At 38.7% G+C, this 15,998-nt stretch overlaps 1 protein-coding gene across 2 annotated transcripts; it reads left to right on the top strand.

The window, feature by feature from the left end:
* Positions 1-905: 905 nt before the first annotated feature.
* Positions 906-15,279, top strand: smpx (small muscle protein X-linked). Of its 2 annotated transcripts, none has more exons than XM_026291728.1 (5): positions 906-1,006; positions 5,921-5,979; positions 8,340-8,426; positions 8,924-9,076; positions 14,606-15,279. In XM_026291728.1, the coding sequence occupies exons 2-4, from the start codon at positions 5,944-5,946 to the stop codon at positions 9,071-9,073; spliced, it is 273 nt and encodes a 90-aa protein (XP_026147513.1). In that variant the 5' UTR covers positions 906-1,006; positions 5,921-5,943; the 3' UTR covers positions 9,074-9,076; positions 14,606-15,279. The 2 variants fall into 2 exon arrangements, with proteins under 2 accessions (XP_026147513.1, XP_026147511.1); XM_026291726.1 differs by having other exon boundaries at positions 8,924-9,080.
* Positions 15,280-15,998: the final 719 nt, after the last annotated feature.

The raw sequence follows: 15,998 nt of genomic DNA, 5'->3' as shown, positions 1-15,998 counted from the left end.
TCATAGTTTTTCATAACACACTTCATTGTTCTAGTTAAATCTTAAGCATCCTCAATTTTGTGAGCCAGTGCACTGTTCTGTGCACAGGAAGCAGAAACGCCTGAGAAAAAGTGCAGTTTTTATTTGAATCAAATTTATTGAATTGCAAAGCATCATTCCTTTGCATTATCAAATCACATGGTATTGTATTGAACTGCACTGTGTTGAATCAGATCATGCTGACTTACACTGCGTTGTGATTGGGCGGTATATCGTATTGTATCACACTCTCTTCCTGCATATGCATCTTTAATGTATCAGCCTATCGTATCAGCCTCACGCCACAGATGCCCAATCCTTAAACAGACGCACCTGTTCAGACTAACGCAATGTTGCATTCACTTTCTACCTTCATCCAGTATGTTGTTTTCCTAAGCAAGGTTAGCCTCAGCTTCTTTTAACACTTGACTAGAAGCAACATGACATTCAGCTAGTGTGTGTTGTTATTCAGTAAACACGTTCAATAAAGAATGTGTTTATTTGTAGTAGGTCACGAGTGTAATTGTAAACATGCAAGACCAGTGTCTGTGAGTGTGTGGGTTGTATTTGCATAGTGTGAAATATATAACAAGCCTTCAGGACAAGTCTCTTCATTTTACTATCTGGGCACACGGTGGATTCATTTTCCTAGCTGAGATTAAGGAGGATTATTGTGCTTTGGTTAAGTTTATATGAGCTCGTGACAAAACTTGGCGGGAAGTGGAGAAAACCTAAAAATATGGTAATAAAATATGTGGAATCTGAACATACACTCATGACATGACACTTCAAATATACAGAAAAACACAAGCACAGTCACACATAGTGGCTGAAAACTCATTCTAATTCTCTGATGCTGGGTTGGGTTGCACTCGGGGAGGAGTTTCTGTCTCTCCAAGCCAATCAGGCCAAGTGGAAGCAGGTCAGGTAGCTGAAGAGGACCTCAGAGGGACTACGAGCAGGACAGAACAGCCACGCACATCAGGAGGTAAGACAGGACACACATATTCACACACACACACACACACACACACACGCACCTTTAACTTGTTGAGATCATAGTTCCCTGTCGGGCCTGTCCTTGAACATCAGTGTATTAAATGCAGACATACCAGCAGAACTGCTTCGGTGTGTGTACGGGTGTGTGTGTGAATGTGTTGAGTGAGTGTCAGAGCAGAAATAGGGCAGTGCCATTTTAGTCGTCTGAATTAGGAGAAGTGTTTTGAATGTCGTTTTCAGTTTCAGATAGCCATACTTGTTATTATATCATTTTTGAATGACTATTTAGTGTTTGAATGTTTCATGATTTCGAATAAAATCTGCTCTTTCGTTTGCATGTTTTCCTTCAGTGGAATATTTCAGCTGTAGCTTGAAAACTACAAATGATGTTCAAAGCAGGAACAAAACTTAAATGTTGCATTTTCTGAATGAAGTTCGGTTTTGCACAGTAGCATTTTACTGTAGCTGCACTTTAAAGACCTTAAAAAATGTTCATGTCCATCTATAGTTAACTTTATAAACATGTGTAAACAGCGTATAAACTGACTGTATAAGCTTAAAATGATTTAAAATTAAGGAGATTCAAGTGTCTTGGGTTAAGGTTTTACTTTGTTTTGGCCCATCTCTCTCTGTGTCCTTTTACACTGAAGAGTGTGTTTGGATAGAACGCAGGTCCCTTCTGTGTATCACTCGTCTATTTATAGTGAGAACAAATCCCAGATATGACAAGAATCCTTCTACACTTACGGGGCAGCGGGAGAGAAAAAAAGAGAGGGCAGAGAGAGGAAGGAATAAGAAAGAAAACCAAAGAGACAGAGACTATGGACAAAACATGTCTGTGAGAGTTAGGTAGAAAGTGTAAATTGACACTGAGATTAGACTGAATGTGAATAAAATAAAGTGTTTGGTGGTTTTTTAAAAGGAGCAGTCTGGAAGTTTCTGAGGTTGGTAGTATTGTGTACATACATGTAATATTCCAAAGTATATAGTGAAAAGATCAAAACTGGCAGCACAGTATTTTCCTTCCCTGATAGCAGTCAGTACGCGCTTCATGCTAAAGTGTACATTGTTAAAGGAATAGTTTAACATTTTGCAAAAGAGGCTGATTTGTTCTCTTGTCAAGAGTTAGATGAGAAGATTGACACTGTGCCTACATGTGTTTCATTCATATGAAGCTGTAGGCAGTTAGCTTAGCCTAGCATAAAGAGTAACAATGCTTTGGTGCACATATTGTATATAAAACACGTAGGGCCTAGAGATGCTGGTTGTTTACCTTTAGGATGCCCTCACACTAGGTGATCCATACCATACCCAAGCATGTTTTGAAGTCCATCCATCCATCCATCTTCTGTACCCGCTTTTTCCTGAAAGCCAGGGTCACGGGGATCTGCTGGAGCCTAGTTTTGAAGTCAGTCTACATAAGTTAAATAAAATCATAAACTCATTCTGCTATATGAAAAAGTGCAATGTGAGTGCAGGGGGAGTCTTGGAGAGGGACTCATGCTCGGGTCCAGCATAAGGTAACCGTGGCTAATGAGAGCACAACCTCCGAAACAGGCTGGTTTCAGCTTGTTTCCCGTCTTTATTCTTGTCTAATCGCCAGCTGGATCTCACCTCATGTCTAGCAGGGAAGGAAGCATATATGTTTAATTCAGGTCACAAATACAGTATAGTTTTGTGTTTTACATTGCAGCAATTATCCACAACCATAAAATAATGGCATACTGAATTGGATATGTAATTTGTGTACATATGTTCCCACAAGTCAAAAACCATGCCATGAAATTTGATTAACTCGCTCTAGGCCTCTGTGATAAAACTGTGGCAAGGCTAATACCATATCTACAGTGAATCATAGTGGTGACAGGATCATGCAGGTAAATACAGAGAGGTCCTTGAAGAAAATATGATCAAGAGTGCACATGACCTGACACTGGGCCAGTGGTTCACCTTTCAGCACAACAATGGCCTGAACTATAGAAGCAAGACAACAATGGAGAAGCTACAGGACAAGGTTGAATGGCCCAGCCAAAGGCCAGACGTAAAGCCCATAGCCTCCTAAGACCCGACAATTCAGTTTTGTCCTCGGTGAGGGACATGACACTGTAGCCTTTATTTCATACACTATGCTTGCAGTCTGTTTGTGCCCTAGTGTCCTGCAAAGAGGACATCCTAGGCTTTCTAGTGTGAGTTTAGGCCAGCAGAGCTGACGTGTTTCGTCTTTTTAAAGTGGACGCATTTGCTGCAAATACCCACCATGGCAGGAAGAGAGGTAAATTACCAAATTTATAAAGACGATAGTTACTTGTTCTTCATAATGATATTGTTTTTAATGAAGGTCTAAATCATATTATATTACAGTTTTAGAAATTAATGTTAAATTTAAGCCTTTCAAAATACATGTTATTCTATGTCCTTTGTATAGGAAAAAGAACATTAAATGAGGTTCACTTCACTTTGTGAAGTAGAAAATCTTTCCTTGTGTCTCAGAAACAAAGAACTGCAACATTTCTTCAATTCAGGGCAGACAATACATGGCAGGCACCTCATCTGGATAATAAAGAGTACCTTTGGCATCCTGATGTGCTGCCATGTGCTGATGTGTGGTGAAGGTAATTCACAAAAACTATCTGGTTAAGTTTAAGTTTAAAATTAAACTCAACCCACTTTACAAAGACCCGACAGTATTATGGATAAAAACCCCACTTGAACAGCACTTGGCATCAGAGGAAACGAAGAATCTCCGACTGGCAATGACATGCAATAGAGACTAATACATGGAGAAGGAAGAGCAGAAAGATGGAAGAGGGGAGGGGAGGTGTCCACTGTATCATGGGAGTTCCCCCAGCAGTGTAGGCACCTGTCATATGGTGGGATATATTAAGCAGTGAGTGAATAGTCAGTTCTTGAAGTCGATGTACTGAAAGCAGGAAAAAGAATCTGAGAGACTTTGAAAAAAGTCTAATTGTGACGGCTAGATGAATGGGTCATCTCCAAAACATCAGGTCCTTTTTTGCTGAAAAATTGGCTACGGACGACCAGGTGTGCTTTTATACCAGGGAAGAGATTAAATGTGATGGAACGACAAGTCCAATCCATGGAGGCTCCACCCTGCAATTTACAAGGCTAAAATAATCTGTTGCTAACGTCTTGGTGTCTGACCCTTAGAGGTCCTCAGGAGGTTTAGAGCTGGACATGTTTGGAGCGTCAGGGTACCTGGCCAACATAAATGTTGTCACATTGTGCAAACAAGAGTGTGTGTCTCTGGTTGTGTATTTGGAGGGTGTCCAGACTTTTGTTCTCACGTGGAGGACAGCAAAGCTCCTACTGTATGTTGGTGTGCAAACAGAACCCTGGATACAGTATCTAAGCTCTGCCCTCAACAGCATGTTCAAATCAACAGCAGCAGCCAGAGAGCCTGAGACTCACTTAGTTTCTCTGGTATTCTGAGCTGCTTGTAGATAAGATAAACAGACCATGGAGACTTGTGTGAGATTGAGAACCACTTGGATAAATGGAAAAAGCTCAGATGAAATGAGATGAAATGAGGAACATGGGCACAGAATGACTGATTGTGTTACTGGAATTAAATTATTGGGTCTTTTATATAAGTAAAACATATTTGTGACTTATCTTTAAGTTAACATCATCAGTGGGAAGGATAGACTTGGAGGAGGTGCTATTATACTGTTGAAAAACAAATCTACTGAAAAACACTGTGGTTATAGTTTGATGAAGGTCGAATCAGAATTTCATCAGAATTTGCAAGAGACTTCAAACAAGTCAATAAGATAATTGTAGTGTAGAATAAACAAACGTCCCAGGGTCAAACTCTCAATTAAAACTGTCAGCCTTCTTGCTGTGAGGCAACAATCACATCACTATGCAGTTAATCTTTCTCAAACAAAATAAAATATTGTCTTATTTTCTGCTTTGACAATGACAGGTCTCCTTTTGTAATAATACTTCTATTAATACACATGGTTGTGCTTTGTAGTTAGGAAAGAAAAGACAAAGTAGACTTTCATTTAGCAGTTAATTTCACTATAAATATAGCTGCATACAACATGTACATAAAAATAATCGACCTGCTTCTCTAGAAAAAAAACATTTTTAACCAGTTTCCCAATTTGCAACTCCACTTCTATATTGGTACTAATATGTTATATTGGTACTTCTATATGATTTGGAAAATAAACATTGGAAATAATCTAAGAACATTTTTTTTTCCTCTCCATAATTAAAAGAGTTGTTGAGGTTTCTGGAAACACCATTGGGATAACAAAATGTAGCAAACGTTAATGAGAGGCAAAGACTGTGGTTGAGTATATCTTACCACTCCTCCTCACCCATATCAGCTTTATCTCACTATATTTATGTCTCTTGACTTCATTATAATAATAATAATAAATGCTAGTGCTAATACTGATACTTATCATAATGTTAATATGCTGTACATTCTGCCAAGTAGCGTAGATATAAGAGTGAATGTAGTTTGTTCGTATTTAAATTTAGCTCAGTGTCTGTCACTGCTGTTCCTGCAGATGTCAATAAAAGCAGACGGGAACGATTTAGATTCACTTACAGTTCATACAGCTATATATCTTTAAACTCAATGCAATGCAGTTTTCTCCTGATGAAACTTTTATTTTGACATTCCCTACTGTCTGTCTGTCTCCCTCTCATTAATGATTCAGAGAACAGTTCCTGTACCTGCTTCTCTCTTTAAGAGTCGCTAAGCAACTGAAATATTATCCCGGGCCTTGAAAACCACAGAAACCGAGTCCCAATGCCCCCAGCATGCATTCAGTACACACACACCCTCACACACACACACACACACACACACATTTAAATACACAGAAAAACAAAGCTGAATGTTTGTGATCTGCGCTTCCTTCAGGTCAGTGGACTTACCAGAGGACTATGTCCAAACCTTCATCAAACGTTAAAGCCCTTCAGGTAAAAGATTTTTATTTCTGTGCACAGTGCCAGATGTGTGTGTGCGTGTGACTAAAAACAAGTCATAAATGTATGTTTCCAGCATGAAACTATAACAGTTTAGCTCTAGAGCGAGTGCATGGTTACAATTCCACTTGCTACTTTAAAAATACAATGTCCCACAGGTTTTGTGTCATTACTTTGTTTACAAGGCAAGAACACTACCAGCACTACCAGGGGTTGAGTTTGTACCTGATAATTATAAACATGAAAGACATGGCAAGAATAAAATAGGATAAAGACTCCAGGTGAATGGCATAATTACTCTTCATCATGTTAAAATGGACATTTAAAATAAACATTTCAAACAGCAGCAGTGTTTCCACATTAAAGTGTTTATTGGTAAAGGGAAACAGAGTTCAAACTGTGCATACACAGTATCAAGGCTAAGAGTCGTAGCAAGGTGAAGGGAAGCAAAGCTGTGTGTTTCTGTACTAATGGCTTTGTGTTTGCATGCAAGAGACGCTTTCTTCTAGCATCCCTCTTATTGTGCTCATTTCTATGTATAGCCGTGGGATAGGTGGCAGGACAGAAGGTGTTTGGGTCTTGACTCAATGCTCCATCATCAGTTTAAGTCAATCACGAACAACAGCAGGAGTACAGCATCACATGATAAGTAATTGACATTTTCCTACAAACAAAACAAAAACAAAAACTTGCCATGTAGTTTTGTGTGTTTCTTGTCAATAATAATACATTTTTATCTATTTTATATTTTAGCGTTTTTAAATGTCTTAGATAAAATGTCTGTTTTCTTATCAGATATTGATTTTCCACATAATCACCAGAGTATGAAAATCAGTTCTTTTTTATTGCGTGGTAATGCAGCCACAACACACATAAACGTTTTTAAATACAAAAATTTGATTTTCTGATGACATAATAGATCACTGCAATACGATTTGCAGTGATCTTGAACACACCACCAGTTTACGTAGTAGTCTACTTGTAGGTAAAAAAACAGAAAAGCAGTAAACTTTTCTTGTAATAACATCTTTGTACGATGTAATTTGCAAATAGTGGACATAGTGATTGTCTGGAGGGCAGGAAATCAATTAAAAAACTTCTGTAATGCTTTTGAAAATTGGAGTAAAGTAAATCAATGTCGAGTTTGTAGTTAAAGGTCTAAAACAGGGGTCTCCAACCCTGTTCCTCTGCTGATGGGTCCTCTACCCAACAACTATACAAATGAAAACAACCCAAATGTATTTTTCCTTCAACAATATGAGGGATGCTGAGAGAGAACTGCAGCACTATTTTGCTGTGTGTGTGTGTCTGTGTGTGTGTGCATGTGTGTTTATCTTGTTTTGATTTAGAATATTTATAAAGCATGTGAAGGTGGTCATAAAGCCTGGATTTAGATTCAAATATGTCTTGTATTGTGCCTGTTGGTACGTCAAACGATGACTGCTGACAGCTTTGCATGACCCAGTGGGACACAAAGCATGATGGGTCTTCCCATCCGTTACTTTTATGAGGGGAACCTTGACCCTCAGATTGAAGAGACACAAAGTGGCTACAAACAATGCAGCCATGTTAATTGGGATCATTTTGCATCAGTTTTTATATATCTTAATTGTAATTGTCTCTCTTTGTGGTAATTTTATGTCTTTTATTGGTTGTTTTGTGTTTCTTTTTAGAGGTTTTGCACCTTTTTGTTGTTTTTGCATGTTTGTGTTTTGTCTTTTTATGGCTGTGCGCATTTCTTTTTGATAGTTTTTCACCTTTCTGTGGTTGTAGCGATTCTTCCATGCTAATACCACGTTAAGCATTTAGACAGTAATTTATCCCAGGCAAAGCAACATTACAGTAGTACAAATCTTAGCAAACATGCTATAAACGGAACAATTTCTTCCAGAACTCTCCATCTGACGATTAGAGTATATGTTACTTTTCCTCTGGAAAAATAAAACTTTCTCATAGTACAACATCTTTAGGGACACATAGCACATTTCCACATCTCCCTGTACAGCTGTACAATGTGAGAATATATACAGTGTGATAAAAAAACACAGCAAATTCAAGTGACAGGACATAAAGACAGGCAGCAGAAGAACATCAAGTTAGCAGGCATATCTCTGACCTCTCCATGTGTGAGTGTGTGGACCAATTTTCATAAAGACAAAACTCTCTTTGAGGGACATAATGATAACAAGGAAATTGTGGCCATAATCAAAACAAGGGGTTTTAAGGGAAGCAGGAATAAACACAAACATATACACACACACACACACACACACATACACACTCAGAGGCAGATAGGAAACTTCATTTGTTTAAACGTTAAAAGGATCTCATTTGCTGTTTTTGCTGTCCGTCAGGCTAATTTGAACATCCCGATGGGAGCTCTGCGTCCAGGGGCGGGACATCCTGTCAAGAGGAAAGAAGAAACAGTAGACACAGAAGAGGTGAGACAAAACAGACAAATGAAAGCAAAAGCTGTACCTGATATTTCTAAAATTCTTTTTGAAAAATGGTAGTTTTTGTATACGATTTTGTTTTCCCTCAAACAAACACATAGCATATATTTGGGCTATTCCACTAGATGCTATTATGTACCAATCAATCCCAAGACATTTGCAATTTCAGTTTAATATTGTTTATTCAGTATCTATTTTTATAGTGTCCTTTAACAAACATCATTAAGCCTTATGCTTGAGGGGTTGTGGCCTGCTCCTACATGCAACAGCAAGAGAGAGAGGACTGAACACTGCAGGAGCTTTAAGACTGCAGAGAGATTACCAGATAGGCAATTAATCTGTACTACAGATTCTTACAGAACCAAGTGGAACAGGTGTGAGACTTGTGATTTGCAAATCCATGAAGCAATTTTCTGAAAAAATATTTTATCTGGCTTCTGCTCTCTGTTTTTTTTTATTATTATTATCATTATTATTATTTTTAGGCTCATTCACCAGAAGAGCCCAGTGCTTCAGCCCAGTCACCAGAGGAGAAGAAGACACTGCCAGGTGCAGTGAGACTGCCTGGTCCTGCTGTTAACCTGTCAGAACTCCAAAACGTCAAGAGTGAACTACGATGGGTCACCAAGGATTAGCATGTAGGTAGGTGGTCACAGTCGTCATTCTAAACCAATGTGTAGGAAAGCATTGACGCATTGGCTCTTACCTTTGCCATTTGGTGAACGTGACTACAAATGACCATAAAGTACCACTATCTATTAATTTGCAGAATATTATATGTTTTATATAATACGTAGACTGTTTGCAAAGAATAAGTCCACACCACAATCAGAATGCCTAATTCTATGCAGCAGACTGAAACATGTACTATAATCAGTTGAAGACTTATGTTCATATTTATTATATAATAATAGTATTATAATCATATTTATTATCACTGGATACAGATCCTACATGATAACACCTTATTTGCAATCTTAAAAACATGTTAATGAGTCCTGTGCAGAGCAGATCTGGTATAAAGAGTCCAAAGAAAAAGATGCAAATCAGAACCAAACTACATTAAAGGAAGCACAAAGACGAATGAATCACATTTTTTGTGAATGATGCAAATCAAGGCCCTGAGAACAATCAGTATATAATGTTGACTATAAATCCAGGTGTGCAGGGCAGCATTAGGAAAGAGCTAATTGTCATTAGACTTACTGACATAAGAAAACAGTAGCAAGGCCTCCCACACATGGATGCAATGCAATCAGCATGAAAGCTGAACGTCTACACGTCTACAGTTTTTACATCTACTTATTCTGAGTGGACTCAATGATGGATGAACATGAAAACAATTGAGGAAAGGGGTGTTTTTAAATTTAAAAAAAAGTTCATGCCTTTGTGCCTCAAGACACAGAGGACCTGCTCTGATAAACAAGTCCAGTGTTGCCAAATGTTATGCCTAATTGGGCTGCTTATACTTTGGACAGGTTGTTATAATTCTAAGCAACTTTTTTGTACAAAAATCTTGACTATATTCCAAAAGTTTAAGCTCAGGGAGAAGTCTACAGGTGCTCTAAAAACAATGGGGAAGTTAGTTATTGTACTATTTTTTACAACCAAATCTACCAAAACAACAAACATCTTGAAAACCAGTGTCATTATATCTGTGCATGATAAATAAGAACAGATGGTAGTGGATGGTATTAGACTCTACATAATTACTTGCAATGCTGAGAGTTTACCACAGGGAGTCAGTGTGGCTGTTCAGCCTGTGTTTGGATCCAGCAGCATGTGTGTTGATGCCTTTGTGTGTGGGCATAAAGAGTTGAGTCAGGCTCTATAATTATACTTTATAAGAGAGTGTGTGTGTTTTAGAAAATCTGCATGTGTGTGAGGGGCAGTCTGTACTGTGACTTTCTCAGCAGGACAGAGATACCACAATATCCAAACACTGTGGCTGTTCAGCCATGCCCAAATGATGTGGGTGTGCTGTGTAGGAGATAAATGAGAGAGATGGGAAAAATAAGTAGAAGCTGGTTAAACTTTTACCCAAAACACATTTCTCTGAGGCAGTGCTGCTCTGGAAAAAGAAATATTACTACCTACTGTTTGTAAGTAGGTTCAAAGTGTGCCTTCGCATTGGAAAAGCAGCATTACTGCTAAAATCTCAGCAGCAGGATAATAAATCCAACTGATATCCTGTTTTGGATGGACATTGTCCCACAATGCTCAGCAAAATGAAAACACTCCTGTAAACAAACGCTGTCTCTAGGAGGATCATTTTACTTTCTTTTGGGGAAATTAACTAATGCTGTTATTCTGAGGTTGCAGTTTGACTCATGGCAGTCAGCTCGTAACTTGTACATCCATATGAGGAAGGTGAACATCTTATCCCAAAAACCTTTGGGCATTAACCTGCTGCCACAAGGTCCTACACTAATCTGAGAGGTTTTACCCTAAGATGCTCAAACCTGCTGCAAGGATTTGCTCCCATTCAGCTGCAAGAGCAGTAGTGAGGTCCAACACAGGTGTCAGACATGATGAGCCTCATGGGGAGTACCAGGTGCTGTGGCCTTTGCTAAATAACAAGGGGACCAGAGACTGATCCACTGTGGGAACAAGTGAAAGAGGAAGATTTATTACAGTGGCTGATTGTTTTATAGATGTTTTATAAACGTCTTTGTCAGACAAGGATCTAAAAAGTGCATTTTTCTTTGAATAACTAACAGCAGGGTTGGATATTCCAAATAAAACAGGACTGAAAACTGTATTTTCCAGTGTTGAAGAAGTGGAGAGCTGTGCAAATTGTGTCATGGGGCCGACTGAATCCTTACTGATCATCAAAATTTAAGACATATTTTAAATATCTAACTTATCATCGGCCACATTTTAGTCCCTGCTCCCTTTCTAGTTCATACCTGGAGTCCCCCTACAGGCTCATGTTACAGCCTCCTACTGGATATACAGGACGTATAAAATGTGATATAACCCTTCCCATAAAACCAGCGAGCAGACAAAAAGTCTTTGTCTCCTGTGCTGCATTCTGTAGCAGATGGGATACACATCTCTTTGAGCTGTAAGACTGTGGCTAAAAGGGACACGCTCAGCTGCAGAACAAAGAACCATGAACAAAAGGCTGATGCTTCACCATTGGCTCCATGGTTATTGTAAGTTACACTCATATTTGGCTGTTTTAACTGATTCATTTATACTGCAAGCCAGGCACTTTGAAAAAATGGATGAAGGGCAATTGGTTTCCTTTGATGAACTCTTCTGATTTCCACCACCTCACACCTGTTGGACTAAACAGATCAACTCTACAACAAGTAGAGTTGTCAACATCATGGAGTCCATTAGGAGAAACATCAAGGAGAAAGTCAGACAAAGACACACATCAACCTGCTGCAAACTTAGTCACAGAAAGACTGTGGGTGGACTTTGTTCTTTGTCACTTTTTTTGTTTGTGATTTCCTTTATTCTGTGTTTAGCCAGGTCTATGACCAATAGTCCATGAAGACAGACCTACTGTATATGCGCTCACTTTTTCTTCCCTCTGACTCTTCCTTCCCCCTTGTGGCTCTGTTCAAGTGACATGGCAAATCAACATTTGCATGATTTCAGTGCAATGAATTGCTGAAGACACAAATATGAACCTATAGAGGGCTGACTTCAAAACTCATATTCACATTCTTCCATGAGTCCAGTTTTTTCTTTACCCCCACATGGGGTCTCTAAACCTCTTTGTCGTCAGTCATTCTGTTGATCACAGTGGTGTCCATCTTGTTTGCCACAGGCTTTTTTATTCTTACACACATTTGGACCATTCTTTCTTACAGAGCTGCTTCAGCTCAGCTTTATTCTTAGGATGTCTGGTGTGAATGGGTCTCTTGAGGTCATTCCACAGCATCTCTATTGGGCTAAGGTCTGGGCTGTGACTGTGCCACTCCAACAGGTGGAGTTTGTATCTCTAAAGCCATTCATTCCACCCAGCCACCCTTGATAAACTTGTGAATTGTCCCCTCAACAGTGGCAAGTGTTAGAGGTCCAGAGGCAACAAAGCAGCCCCAAATCATAATGCTCCATCCTCTGTACTTCACTGTTGGGTTGATGTTTTAATGTTGGGTTCTCTTTTTATGCCCTCTGTACTCCTGTGAGTTTTTCCCAAGTTATTATATATATAGTATATTTTTTCATATATCAACAAGACACTTTCCCAGTAATGTTGTAGAGTCTCAGATTGGTCTTTGGCAAATTTCAGGCATGATGGTTTCTGTTATGGAAACCATGCTTTTTCAGTGTTTAGTGCATCTACATACTGTTCATATGCATCACTAACTTAATGCAGTAGTACAAAGCTACTGTTTGAGCCAAAAAAGGGGATTTTTAAAAACAAAACCCAAATTAAATAAGACACTATGGACAATGAATTTGTTGGTTATTATTCCAAACAGCACAATTTTAGAAAAGTTACACTAAAGGCAGACAAAACCATTTTGGATCTGGAGGGTCATCTAATTAGCTCTTAATTTAGCATGATAATGTGTTCAGCTACCCCTGCCTTTCACCCAAAGAGAGCTGGGATAGGCTCCAGCAGATCCCTGTGACCCTGGTTAAGGAACAAGCAGGTATAGATGATGGATGGATGGATGTGTTCAGCTATGAATGACACTCCTATGCTATACATTATTTACTTCTATCATTATCAACCATCAGATGATTAACAAAACTGAAGCTCCTTGTCTTCATTTCCTGACGTTTAACTTGAAGTATGTCTCCGAGACATGTTTGACTAAAACTATTCTTTGAGCTGGAAATAAACATAAAATGTGTCATATGGCAAAGGAGATCAAACCACAGGAAAAAAAAAAAGTTCAGTGATTAGTGCATGGTTTGACTCATAAAGAAACATGTTCCAATGAATCTGTCAAATCTTCAGCTGTTATTCTAGAGTTAATTTTTTTATTGAGCATTCTGTGTTGTGCCTTTGGAGGGATCTTGGCTGCACACCCACTTCTATGGAAAGTAGCCACTCTACCAGATTGTCGCCATTTCCAGACAATATGTCCATCTGTGGTCTGATGATTATCTAATGTCTTTGAGACTACTCTATAGCTCTTTCTAGCTACATGGAAATCAACAACTCTTGATCATCGGTCTTTTGGGAAACAAGAGAGCCATGGCTCACATCAGCTGATGGTGCTTGTGAATATCACATTGACACTGATTGAGTCTTTTTATAAGTCAAGGTATTTTTAAACCACATCTGCATTCTTGTTTCTTGGATTGGACTTTAAGCTTGCTAACACATGACTCCAGTTGACATTTAATGACATCAGAAGCCTAATCTTGCCATTACTTTTTCCACCAACACTTTGTATGTTTAATTGGTGCATTGAAATAAGGCATGAAAGATCATAGCTGTTTATGTTTTATCATCTCATAAATATTTTTGATGCATTGTCCAATCTTGTGCAAAGAGGCCACAAAGAATGGAAAATCAAGAGGAACATCAAAATAAAAGTTACCTAAAATGGTCACTTTAATAGATTCCAGCAATATTACACATCCGATGTCTGGAAAGGGCCTTAGTGACCTCGGGGGCAAAAGGAGATTTATGAAACCATGTTAAAATGAAGACAAACCGAAAATAAATAAGACACTAAGGACATTTTGGATGCGGAGGGTTGTCTAAGCTAATTAGCTCTTACTCTACCATGATAATATGTTTATTCAGCCATGAATGAAAGTCCTATGGTATACATTATTAGCTTGTGTTGTTACTGCTTGTCTTTTCAGCTCAGATCCAGTGCAACATCACGTGGTCAGCAAAACTAAAGCTCCTTGGCTTCATTTCCTGACATTTAACATGAAGTCTGCCTCCAAGAAATGTTTGACTAAAACCCTATTCTTTGAGCTGGAAATAAACATAAAATGTATGAAAAAGGGAAATCAAACCACAGAGAGAAAATGAAATGGGAAAAGGCCATGAGAAATATAAGTGTAGAGAGAAAGAAGGTGAAAGACCAGCCAAACCTTAGATTTCTTCACAGTGAGCATTTATGAACGCTGTGACCTGATCCTCTCTTCATCCTGACCGCCCTGCTGCCTCTCAAGGGCTCTGAGACCACTGATAGCAGAAATCCCTCACAGTGTTTCTATCTTTGTTTTTCCTCCAGGATGTCCCCAGCCAGCCAGGTGGAAAGGAAAGCAGATAATCTTCATAGACACAGACTTGCCTACTGCCAGTGAAGACTAGCAAACTACGATCTAATCTCAACATGTTCTGAGACACTAACATCTTTGACGCCAACATGTGCAGAAGATATTCAACATTTAATTTTTATTAATGAGTTAGCAGCAGGCACCCATACACACTTTCAGTCCATAGTCTAACAGGTTGAAAGTCATTTGTGGCGGTTTTTCACTTAATTTCCAACTTGGTTTCCTGAAGTCAGATAAGTGAGTTATATTGCAATAAAAGAATTTCTATGTTTTTATTTATTTATTTTTTGCGGTTATTTGAACAGAAGCAATATATTATTCAAGACTTGGACTTTTGGTGACCATCGATATAAATTTTGATAATAAACCTTGACAAATAAAACTGTGATTCTCTTTCTGTCACGATGAATTTTAAGGCACTTCTTTCCATACAGTCAGAACTCCAACTGTTAAGCACTGATTTATACTGATGCTTTTTATTTAAATATCCCTTTCAAAATGTTGTTCGCAATTTGTGGCATTTAAGTTCAGCTGTGGCACATTTTAGAGGGAAGCTGTTATTTAATAGTCATGATGATGGATATTTTTTGGAAATAACTGCAATAAATAAAGATTGTTCTAAAAATCACCAAGTCCAATTTCTTTCTACTTATCTGGTTTTGTTATATTACAAAGAAAGGTGGGCCATTTAAGATGTTAATATTATCTCTTGGCTTTTTTTTTTTAATTTGCTATACTCTCCACCAAAGGAAAGGACTTGACTTTGGTGATCTCTTGGACTTGCTTTGGACTTGTCACTAATTCCTCATTCCCACACACACATTTTCTTTTCTTGATCACAGACTTTCTTGTCTGACTCCCAGACCACTGGTATCAGATTACCCCTGCCTGTGTCTTTGACTTGTTCCCTAGATCTCCTGACTCTGACCTGATCGTCAGGGATGTACTTGACGATCAGTTCTTGATCGTCAACTAGCTAAATGACCACAAAGTTCAGGACATGGACCCTACAGACCCTGGCCTCTAACTGGGACTCAGGGTCTCAAGTATTCCAGGAAATACTAAGATGACTACTATGCTACTGTCTGCTTCTGGTCTATACTCTTTGTACCTTGACACTGGCAGCTGAAATAAATACTGATTATCTTGTTATAGCGGCATCTGTCAAGATGCAGGATATATCCGGCTATGAGTGAAAAATTATTGGAATTGAAAGCCAAAAAAAAGGATCTGAGCAACTCTGACAAGGGCCAAATTGTGATGGCTAGAGGTGACAGTGTTGCAGCATCTCTAAAATGCTAGGCTTTGAGACTTGTTCACACTATGCAGTGGTCAGAACCTGCCAAA

This window comes from Mastacembelus armatus, chromosome 20 (genome assembly GCF_900324485.2).
Source record: "Mastacembelus armatus chromosome 20, fMasArm1.2, whole genome shotgun sequence".
Classification (NCBI taxonomy): domain Eukaryota; kingdom Metazoa; phylum Chordata; class Actinopteri; order Synbranchiformes; family Mastacembelidae; genus Mastacembelus; species Mastacembelus armatus.
Note: the sequence above shows the minus strand (reverse complement) of the source record. Positions and strands in the feature narration are given on the sequence as shown.